General features: G+C 42.8%; 1 protein-coding gene across 1 annotated transcript in view; it reads left to right on the top strand.

The window, feature by feature from the left end:
- RFX6 (regulatory factor X6) overlaps window positions 1-11598 on the top strand; it is a gene marked incomplete at its 5' end in the record, with an annotated part of 96222 nt that overhangs the window by 61496 nt on the left and 23128 nt on the right. Inside the window, 4 exons of the mRNA XM_019520223.1 lie at window positions 2231-2280; window positions 3816-3975; window positions 5504-5648; window positions 7327-7436. Of these exons, the coding sequence (XP_019375768.1) occupies window positions 2231-2280; window positions 3816-3975; window positions 5504-5648; window positions 7327-7436 (465 nt within the window). The remainder of the gene's footprint in view (window positions 1-2230; window positions 2281-3815; window positions 3976-5503; window positions 5649-7326; window positions 7437-11598) is intronic.

Below are 11598 nucleotides of genomic sequence, written 5' to 3'. Positions count from 1 at the left end.
AGGAGGGGGCACCACATACACAGGCAGTTACCATTAAGCAGCTGACTTGTGGTAAATCTCCTTTTACCTCCCAGTAGCTTGTTCATGTGCTCATGCCCCTCAGCTCAGATCATACTGTATTTAAGCACCTAACTTCCAGTGATTTCCACATCTCTCAAGCAGGGTCCATACCTGACAGGGTGCTGTGAAGATAAACACATTGAAGAGAATGAAGTCCTCTAATACTGTGATATTGGGGACCTAAAATATCTAGGAGGGAGAGTCGTGGTTTTGTGCTGTGAGGGAAACTTTTGCCCCCAAAAGTTTACTATCTAAATAGACCAAGCAGACAATGACTTGGAGAAAGATAAGTATTTCTATTATAGCAAGGCACAGCAGCTGGCTTAAGTTCACATCAAAAGTTTCTGAAATATTCAGAAATTCAATCCAACAGTCCAGATCAGTCAGCCTCAGCTCAGTCCTAGGAGAAATCATGGAGCAGGTCATCAAAGAATCCATTTCTAAGCACTTGGAGAAGAAGGTGATTAGGAACAGTCAGCATGGATTTGCCAAAGGCAAGTCATGCCTGACCAACCTGATTGTCTTCTATGACTGGTTCTGTGGATGCAGGGAAAGGAGTGGACATAAAATAACTTGACTTAAACAAGGCATTTCCCACAACATTCTTGCAAGCAAGCTGAGGAAGTCTGGGTTGGATGGATGGACTGTCAGATGGATAGAAAGCTGGCTGGATTGTCAGGCTCAAGGAGTAGTAATCAATGACTCGATGTCTAGCTGGCAGTCGGTATCAAGTGGAGTGTCCCAGGGGACGGTCCTGGAGCCAGCTTTGTTCAATATCTTCATTAACAATCTGAACGATGGGATGGATTGCACACTCAGCAAGTTTGCGGATCACACAAAGCTGGGAGATGTAGTAGATATGCTGGAGGGTAGGGCTAGGATTCACAGTGACGTAAACAAATTGGAGGATTGGGCCAAAAAAATTTTTATGAGGTTCAGCAGGGACAAGTGCAAAGTCCTGCACTTAAGATGGAAGAACTCCATGCACTGCTACAGCCTGGGGACTGACTGGCTCAGCAGCGGCTCTGCAGAAAAGGACCCAGGGGTTGCAGTGGACAATAAGCTGAATATGATTCAGCAGTGTGCCCTTGTTGCCAAGAAGGCTAACAACATACTGGGCTGCATTAGCAGGAGTGTTGCCAGCAGATTGAGAGAAGTAATTATTCCTCTCTGGTGGAGGGGAATTATTCAGCACTGGTGAGGCCATATCTGAAATACTGTGTCCAGTTTTGGGGGCCCCATTATAAAAAGGATGTGGCTAAGTTGGAGAAAGTCCAGCAGAGAGCAATGAAAATGGTTAGTGGGCTGGGGCACAGGACTTGTGAGGAGATGCTGAGGGAACTGGGTTTAATTAGTTTAGAGAAGAGAAGACTGAGGAGGGATTTGATTGCAGCCTTTAAATACCTGAAGGATGGCCTCAAAGAGGATGGAGCTAGACTGATCTCAGTGGTGGCAGATGATAGAACGAGGAGCAATGGTCTCAAGTTGCAACAAGGGAGGTTTAGGTTGGATATTAGGAAACACCTTCTTACTAGGAGGATGGTGAAGCATGGGAACAAGTTACCTAGAGAGGTGGTGGAATTTCCATCCTCGGAGGGTTTTAAGGCTCAGCTTGATAAAGCCCTGGCTGGAATGATCTAGTTGGGGATGGTCCTGCTTTGTGCAGGGGGTGGACTAAATGACCTCCTGAGGTCCCTTCCAACCCTAATTTTCTATAATTCTATGATAATCCGTTCTACTACCAACTTTCTTGTCCAGTTGTCACAGAATTATTGTGCTGGCTCTGTTTAACAGTCACAACTCATTCCATTATGATAAGTTCTTGTTTCACAAAATACAAAGTGAAAGGATTTTGGAGGTTTTGAGATATACCTCTATCAAATACTGTGATTCTTATTCAGACTACAGGCAGAATATAAGAAATTTTACTGAATTAACATATCCCTAACAATGAAGAATGTGAAAAGAGACTGCTATTTATGTCTGTTTCTTTTCTTCTTTATCTAGATTTTTCTTTTCTCAAGAAGCAGGGGGAAAACTTCAAAAGGATGTAAATGGAAAAGATTTTTAGGACTTTAGAATGGAAGTGAAATTTCCCAGGACTTAAATTCCTTTCTCAATATGTTGAAAAGGGAAGTGTAATAAAATGTATTTTATTATCTTGTTCAAGGTCCTTACAGATGTACTTATTCCTGCAACAATGCAAGAAATGCCAGAAAAGTAAGTACTTGGCAGTTTATACTAATGCTATATTAATTATTAGGAGGTAAAATGTTCCAAAAAAGCTATGGAGGCAGCAGATGACCAGTTGATAATATATATATATTTTTACACTCACATTAATTGTCTATACATTCCTAAAATGGAACCATAATAGTCTGAACTGATGGAGTCTGTAAAACTGAAATAGACCTATGTGGAAAGTTTTTCCAAAGTATTTTAAAATCTGGATGTACTAGGTAGCTGCCCTCTCCTCCTATGACTTGATATACACATTACATTTGTAATTAAATGAGACTGAATGAGTATAATTTTTTTTTAATTTCCATTTTTGGGGCCCAGCTGTTCAAATTCTAGCTTTCTGTGGCACTCTTCTCCTGCTTGAAAACTATTTGCATGGATAAAGATTGCAGGATAAGGCCTGTGGTTGCTATTAACACCTTAGAATAGATCTTTACTTGTACAAAGATTGCAAGGGAGTAATGAGGGGGAGAGCTCTTACAACCTGTATTCAATGTGACCATTTCTAGCAGCATCCTTGCCAGTTTAAATTACAGCAGCTGAGAATCTGTTCTCATTTACTCAAGATACCCCTGTCCCAGGAGTTATGACATCTGGCTGAAAGGGGAATTCTCATATAGCAGCTGTAGCTTTTTTTCCATTAACTCAGGGGTCGTCTACTAGGGGTACATGTTACCCTACGGGTACTTGGACTGGTCCTAGGGGGTAAGTGTGATTTGACAGGGATGGAGTGCCAGTGCTTTGCAAGAGCAGGGCCAGGGTGGGGCAAGGACAGCAGCACCCCTCTGTGGGGCAGGGAAGCTCACATGTGGTGGTGACTGCCACCACACACCAGCCCGGTGAGCTTCCCCACCCTGCAGAGGGGCACCGCTGCCCAGTGAGTTTCCCCGCTCTGCCCTGGTTCTGCTCTTGGGAGGCGGCAACACTCCATCCCTTCCCACCCATCCGCACGCTGTCCCCACCTTCCCGCTCCGTGTCCAGCCACATACCACCCCTTCACCCCCCATGCTTGGTGTCCAGCTACTGGGGTTACTTAGACTAAAAAAGCTTAAATACCCCTGCATTAGCTGAATAGCTAATGTAGCCAGTTTAGGAAGAAAATCCATTCCTTTAGGAGAAACCCTCCAGACAAGTGTATTGAGTGAACTTGGACATGAAAGGAAGAGAATGAAGGGAGTAGGTACAAAGGTAAGTAGGTTACAGGACAGATCTTTGTGGATAAAGGAGACTGAAAATGTTCTTTTATTAGGAGAGAGACTAATTTCTCCCTAGTGAGATTCCTATATCAAAATCATGGCTATGGTATCAAAGCACCTTTCCAGCAATTCATTATGATTGGGACTGGTATCTGTCATGTGTGAATCCTCCTATATCTTCCTCCTTGAGATTTTGTCTGTCTGCATTATTATATTGCTGATATTTCTGCAGGAGGTCCCTTGGCTTTTTAAATGATACCTCTTAAAAAAGATGCAAATCAGTGTTGGTCTTTCTTTATTAAATTATTTTTACTGTAGTTTATTAGCAGATATAAGAACTTTTGCTAAAAACTGGGAACAGTGGGTAGTTTCTTCTTTGGAAAACCTACCAGAAGCCCTGACGGAAAAGAAACTTCCTATTGCACGAAGATTTGTTTCTTCTCTGAAACGACAGACGTCGTTCTTGCACCTAGCTCAGGTAAGCCTGAGAGATAAAAACAGGAATTTGCATCATACAGGACATTGTGAATTACATGTAATAAGCCTCACAGAGCAGTGGATACAGCACAATATTGTTAAAAGTCCAGTTGCTGCCAAAAAAAACCCTCCCTCCTTGTGGATTCAGGACTTCGAGTGTCACAGAACAAGCGAAAGAATGTCATGGGTAGAACTGGTCAAAACATTTTGAAATTTTCCATTGAACAAAATAGAATGTGTTTTATGATAAAAGGTTCATGAAACAAGTCTTCCCATTTTTAAACTAGTTTTGGTCAGGGGCAAATCTGTCTGGATTTCAGGTGATACTGCTATAATACCCTTCAGTACCTTTCTCCGCAAACACTTCTTCTTGCTTTGGCAATCAAATTACAATGTGGGATAAGAGTGCATTAGGTTTTTTTTTCCCAATGTAGAAAATATCAAACGATCCTTCTGGCCTAACAGAGAAACATTCTCCGCTCCATGACTTTCAGTGTGGTGCTTAGTGAGTTTCTCTGTTTTGGATTAAACTGGTATCTCTCTACATAAGTGACATAGATCTGATGATGCTAGCTGTACACTGACAATATCCAGTTATTCACAATTATGAAACAGCACAATACCACATTGCCCTGTGGGTAGTACACAGATCTGATATTCAATGTCTGCTATAGCTCTCCTTTGTAACTTTGGAAATATTATATAAATGCCTTCACTTCTCTTATTTATAAATGAAGAAAACTAAAAAATGAAAGTGACATTCTGCAAGTGCTCCAGTGGAAAGCACTTTACTAAAGTATTAATTTTGAACAAACCAAGAGGTAGCTAGCATGAAGTTTGAATCAGGTCTCCCTTGGTCATGACAGCTCTTTATGATTACTGTTGACATATCTGTCTTCTAGTGGTGGGGAAGTTTGATAGCTGAGCTGTGAAAAAATCTGATCATTCATCAGCCTGGAAAAAACCCCCATGAGCCAGCCGAAGATGCTTTCTCTTCTAGGAGTTACTGGGTGCATCTACATGTGCAGTTATCCCGAATGAATAAACTCCAGGTGCAGTTCATGCCAGAGTCAGCTGCTCTTGGGTGTAGCATTTACACATGCACCCAGGACTGCAGCAATTTGAGCCGGGGCAAAGCAGCCCCAGACTGGCAGAGGACCTGGCGCTCTGGGTGGCAGTAGGGCTCTGGGTGATGGAGGGGGCTGGCTGGGGCACAAAAGAGCTATAGGGAGGGGCTAGCCAGCTGGCAGTCCTGCACTATAGCATTGTTGTGCCCCAACCAGCCCAGGCCACCATCTACACATGAATCTTGGTGCACTAAATGACTCCTTCGTAGGATAGTACTTGTCCTAGACAGTACTATCCTACAGCAGAGTTAATTAATTTACTGCACCTTAATACACATGTAGACAGTGACATTACTGTGGAGCTAATTAGTCAGCTCTGCAGTAAAGCGCACATGTATCTGCACCCACTCAGTCCTTTATGCTGGTGTAAGCCTTAACATTTTACCCTGACATCTCTTACAGATTGCCCGACCAGCCCTATTTGATCAGCTTGTGGTGAACTCTATGGTATCTGATATTGAAAAAGTTGATTTAAATAGCATTGGCTCTCAAGCTCTTCTCACGGTCTCTGGCAGCCCAGACTCTGATGGGGAGGTCTACACTGAATGTAAGTCTGTGGTAAGGTATTTTGTCAAGTAAAGTTTGTGCATCCAACTCTGAATTCCCTATGATAGGTAGGGTTCACCTAAAAAAATCAAAAAAAGCCTTTCAGTTGGACTATTGCTTCCAACAAGAGAACCTTAAGACCAAATACTACATGCTAGAATCAGCCTTGGTAATGGAACTTTAACGAAGATGCACCTGATGTTGTCTTTCCAGCTGTACAATTTTTTGAAATGGTGGTCATTTAGAGCAGGACTGGACAACCTGAAGTATACGTGCTAGATATAGCCTCAGCAGCCTCTGTGTGTGGCATATGACAGATCAGGGAGGGGACAACACAGCAGCAGATAGGGCAGAAAGCAGAATGGGAGATCAAGCAGGGTGCAAAAGGCAGAATAGGGAGCAAAAGTCAGAGCAGCAGGTTGAGCAAAGGAAGGGGATCATAGTAGCACTTAGGGAGGATGTGGCATGACTTGTGGCATGACTGCCAAAAAGGTTAGTCCCCACTGGTTTAGAAAATACTCTCTACATCATCTTCTAGAATCTAGATATAAATTATAACATTTTTCACATAGGCCAGCAAAAGTGATCAGCTCCTGAAAATGTTTCTTAACAACTTGCTTAATAGCAAAGACAGGGTACTAGGGCTACTAAAGAAAAACTGCTAAAATCACCTTTGTTTTCTAGCTTCACTTACTAGGTTCTAGAGCTGGTTGACTTTTTTGTGCATTAAAGGATACTTTGGAGAAAACTAATCTTTATACAAAATTAAAGTTCTTGATAAAATGAAATATCTATTTTTCCATTCTCTATTTTCTGTAAAAATTCTAAAAGTGATTTCTCTTCAAAATCATTTTCTACTTTTTAAAACTTATTCCTATATCAAACTGTTACTATAAAAGGAGAAAAGGTGCTTCTTTGAGGCAAAAGGATACAACCTTCTCTTCAGGGCCTAAATATATTATTACTACTACTTATCACTTTGGAGACATATTGGTCAGAAACTGACAGAACTGACAGCAAAAGCTTCTTCTATTAACAGGAAAGTCTGAAGGAATTATATTTTGTTTTATCTTCAGTTAAGTAATGGATCACAACCAGTTCCATTTTAGTTGCTTTTTTACTCTCATTTTCCCATCTTTTACTGTTTTATTTTTTGCTCTTGCTATCTTAAGTGCAAAAATAAGATATTAGCCATAAATCCATTGGGTAAGCTTATCAAAGGCTTTATAAAGGAGGGAATCTTGGAAGTATTTGCTATTTAATTGTGCTATTCCTAATGAGAATCCATTGGCATTGGAGAAGCTAAACACAATAAGCTGTTATCCACGACCTAACACACACATTATCAGATGGTAATTCTGTGTTCTGTGCTCTTCTAAACTTGGAGCTAGACATAGTTCCAAAAGTAGATCCTTAAACAAATGGAAAAGTCAGTATTCTCTTATTTAATGTTATTTTCTTAGAAAAAATTTATTGTCGTAGTCTCCCTTAATTTGCAGTGTTGAAGAACTTTTAACACCTGAATGCTTGCTTCATTGGTGAATTTCTTATTCTTTCACTGCTCTAATTCTTGCCTTGCCTTTCTTTTCCATGCTACAAAATTGTCAAATGACTGGTGAGTGGTTTTCTCTCCTCTTCAGAGTAGTGTGCAACGATATCTTTTCCTTTTTACATGGTAGATGACTCTATTACAGTGTTTCAAGAACTGAAGGACCTGCTAAAGAAGAATGCCACTGTGGAATCATTTATTGAGTGGTTGGATACTGTGGTTGAGCAAAGGGTTATCAAGGTATCAAATGTTTATCAAATGTTCTGTCTGACCTACTCACCTTACTTATGTAAGCTGTCCTGTTAGCTATAAGATGGATATTTCAAAAGCAATCAGTACTGGCTTTACTCTCTTCTCACTGGGCATGTATAGACAGTGATGCTTTATTGTGCAGCAAATTAGTCTGCTGTGCGGTAAAGCATCTTGTGTAAATGTGCCCACTGAAATCCATGACTTCAGTCAATGGGCAACTTCTCATGTGGCCTAAATTGTTAAAGCTCCATTAGCTCTAGCTGGTGCGTCTACACAAGATAGTTTGCTGTGCAGTAGACTAATTTGCTGTGTAGTAAAGCATCACGGTCTATGCTTGTGCAGAAGTTAGGGCACGGTAGAATAATTCACTGCGCTGCCGGATAATCCTGTCAGATACAGGTGGCATCCAGTAGCGCAGTAAATTGCTGCACTTAAATGCACGTGTAGATGGTGATGTTAGAATTAGTTTGCTCCAGCTCAAACTGGGCCAGAGTGTATTCACTCTTATTAGTTGCATATGTAGATGCTCCCACTGAGAATCTATTCTAATAACTTAAAAGTTAGAACCAATGCTGAATGTTTTTTTAAAATCCCAACACATTCAGTGACCTCTAAATAAAAAACTCGGCGACCTCTTAATTCTGGCCTCAGAATCAGTACCCCAGAGAATACATATAAAAGAAGTATACTCCATAACTTTTTTGACTTCCCTGGGATTGCTCAGATGAATAAGGTGAGCTGGAGTTGTTCCCTGGAGATGTGGCTCTTTAGTATTTTTTATATTATTTGTGTGAATTACATATGCTTCTATTTAATACAATGGAGGAAATTGTATATAATGAATATCCACAATAGATCACTTATATGAAACGAATAACATCATGAAGTGCCCCATCGTAGTTTTAATCTGAGCAAACTATTATTACTCAAAATATTTTGGGAATGACTTCTTATGGAGAAGTAAAATATTTTTGCTCTACCCATATTAAATTATTTAATATCACCAGCACATAGGTTTGTGTACAGTTAAATTATCATTATTATTATTATTACTATTATGTTTTGATTTCTACAACCAAAACACTTGTGTATTTGACATCAGTAACTCAAACTGGTTCCTGATCACCTGTCAAGACCTGCATTTCATTCTGGGTTGCAACTGGAATAGCAAATAGCATCCCTATGTGAGACTTAAAGCATCTAAAACACCAGAGTATTAGGGAAATTCTGAGCTTCAGGAAATAGTAAAATTAATGAATGTAAGGCAAATGCCTGACTCTGAATCAGGCCTTTACAGTGTAGAAGAAGCCATAGGTGCCAACTCCGTGGGTTCTCCGGGGCTCGGGCATCCATGAAAAATATTAGTGGGTGCTCAACACCCACAAGCTATGGCCATTTTGGTTTTATGCATTAGATCTCTTTGGCTACTTGCAAATGTTAACCCCCCCCCCCAACTGCTTTACTAAAAGAAGGAATGCTTTATTTCAACCTGGCTGTACAGCATCTGTAAAGATTAGGCATGTCAGTAGGGCTTTTTGTCACTTTTAGCTATAGCTGATTCAATCAGCTATTAGATAAAAGTGCCAAAAAAGCCCCACTGAAGCACCCGGTCTTTACAGATGTGGGGCAAGCTGGATTAAAGTAACGTGCTGCCTCTTCTGGGCATGCACAGGGCTCGGCACAGGAATGTGTCTTGTTTAAAGTAAAGCACCGTTTTGTTTTGTTCTGTTTTTTTATGTTTTCAGGCACCCACTGGTAAAAACCAAAGTTGGCACCTATGAAAGGAATGTTTCTTTAAAAAAATTTTGAAAATGTAGTGATTTGCAGGGATCCTGGTTTTTCCTGATAAAAAATTGCAAATTCTCTGATAAAAACTCCAAAATCCATGATTAAAATGAAACACAACTATATATGCAGGTATCAAGTGAACACACTGTTTTATTGATATATTTACAATTTTAAAGTAATTTGGAAGCCTATTAATGCCTCAGTCACTATAGTAAAATAAATTCTAAGTACCTATAAATTTTGGTATTTGATTTGGGGTTTTTTATCATAGAAAAATCAGCTCCCTCTGCTCCCTTCACTCACCAGGATGCAGGTCCAGGCCCCTCACTCACCACCCACAGCTCCCTGGACCCTACTTGTACCCCTCACTCCTCACCCACAGCCCCCTGGCCTTGCTAGTGCCCTTCACTCTGCCCCACAGCCCTCACAGTCCTGCTGGTGCCCCTCACAACCACAGCTGGATAAGCCTCAATCTCCCACCACAGCCCCCACCCCCCTGCTCCTCACCCAGCCCTGCTAGTAACACTCACCCCCCACCCACAACCCCCTGCCCTCCCTAACTGCCAGGGCTATGGGGCCAGGGACCTGGCTCTGCAGCCCCCTACCACCACAGCAACACCCGAGCCCCAGTTGTTGCCTGCGGGACGCAGTGACTGCTGCAGCCCAAGCATGGAGCCCAAGGTGGAGGGGTGAGGCTGGCTGTCTTCTGCATGTGTTCCTGGGGACAGCGGAGGGGGCATGTGTCCTCCAGATTGGTGCTCAGGGTGGGGGTAGGCTGCCTGCTGCAGGATCAGGCTCCCTTTCCTGCTGCCTTCCCACCTCTGCAGCCTGTCAAGCGCAGCAACACAGAGCGGGGCCGGGCGGGAAAGCTCGTTGAGCCAATATGAGGGCAGTGTGCCTCCTGCCTGCCTCAGAGCAGTGGGGGTGGCAGCATGGTGTTGTCCCCTTCACTGCTTCAGGGCAGCAGTGGGCAGCATGGGGCTCACAGCAGTGATATCAAGCTTCCCCGCCTGGTCCTGCTCTGCCCTGCTATGCCAGGTCCCACCCACTGAGCTGTGGAGGCACTGCAGGGAGGGCAGCAGGGCGGGGAGCTCAAGCCCACAGCAGGTAGCCCACACCCGCCCCCACCGCACACACAGATCTGGGGGCATGTGCCCCCCTGCCCTCCCAGGAGCATGCACAGAGGCAGGGAGCTGACCCCATCCCCCCCGCCCCCCAAACAGTCCACCTGTGGCCCCATTCTGCTCCACACTGGGGCCCCGCAGCTGCACATTGCAGCCCTGATCCCCAAGCCCCATGCATGGCCTGGTAGCAGCCCCATCCCCAGCCCTGCCCTGCTCAGCCCCCTTTCTCCCCCCCTATTGGGGCCTCAGTTCCACCCCTGCACAGACTTACCTGTGGGAGCTGCTCTCCAGGTCCCTCCTCCTGCTCCCCACAGCCCCTTGGAGGCTAGAACTCTGCCAGCCTGCAGAGAACGCTCTGCCAAAGAGCTAAATCTGCATATTCCTCTGTTAAAATGAAAACTGCATTTTTCTCTGGGAAAAGGGAAGATCTGCGGGTTTTTCTGTTTCCCCATGGGAAACGGAAAACCTGGGTCCCTGGTGCTTTGTAATACTGAAATCTGCTCCTCACATCTTACTAAGCACTGTAATATAAATGGGAAGGTAACATATTCTAATAAACAGAGGAATGATTTCTAATCCAGGCTCTGCCGCCAGCTTGCTAAGTGACCTTGGACACTTTCACTTCTGAGTATTTCTGGTATTGTTGCAAAGTGCTTAGCAACAATTCCAGAAATACACAGAAGTGAAAGTGTAGAAAGAGGAAGAGAGCCACATAGATGCCTAACTCCCATCAATTGTAAATGCCATTTGAACCCTCCAATATAAAAAGAATTTTATATTTACTATCTAAAATGTTCTATTTTGTTCCCCAACTCATCATGGGGAAACAACCCTGGAAGACATATCTGTTTGTTTAATACAATATCACATAATAGATACAGAATGGCATGTGTATCTGTAATCATCTAGAAAAAATGAGAATCACAAGAGCCCACTACATGAGTCCAGTTTAGGTAATGATTTACGGTAAATGTAATCCTTCCATTGCCCTCCACCTTCTGCTCATGTTAAAATGCAGTTATTGTGAGACTCGCAAACCTACTTCTTTCTGTTTGCCATTTGAGAAAACGACAGCTTCTAATGTTACCACATACAGCAAAGCCCTCCTGGTGAACTGACAGCCAAGAGTAAATAGAGGCCAGATACAGATACCCAGTTTCTACCTGGAGAATCACCATTCTCCTGGTAGAAACCAAAAATGTGCAGATGTTCAGTCTTTTTCTCCCAAAGCATAAATG

The sequence above is a fragment of the Gavialis gangeticus genome, unplaced genomic scaffold (assembly GCF_001723915.1).
Source record: "Gavialis gangeticus isolate Ggan-Ray unplaced genomic scaffold, GavGan_comp1, whole genome shotgun sequence".
In the NCBI taxonomy this organism is placed as follows: Eukaryota; Metazoa; Chordata; order Crocodylia; family Gavialidae; genus Gavialis; species Gavialis gangeticus.
The sequence above is the reverse complement of the archived record's forward strand: the minus strand, read 5'-3'. Positions and strand labels throughout refer to the sequence as shown.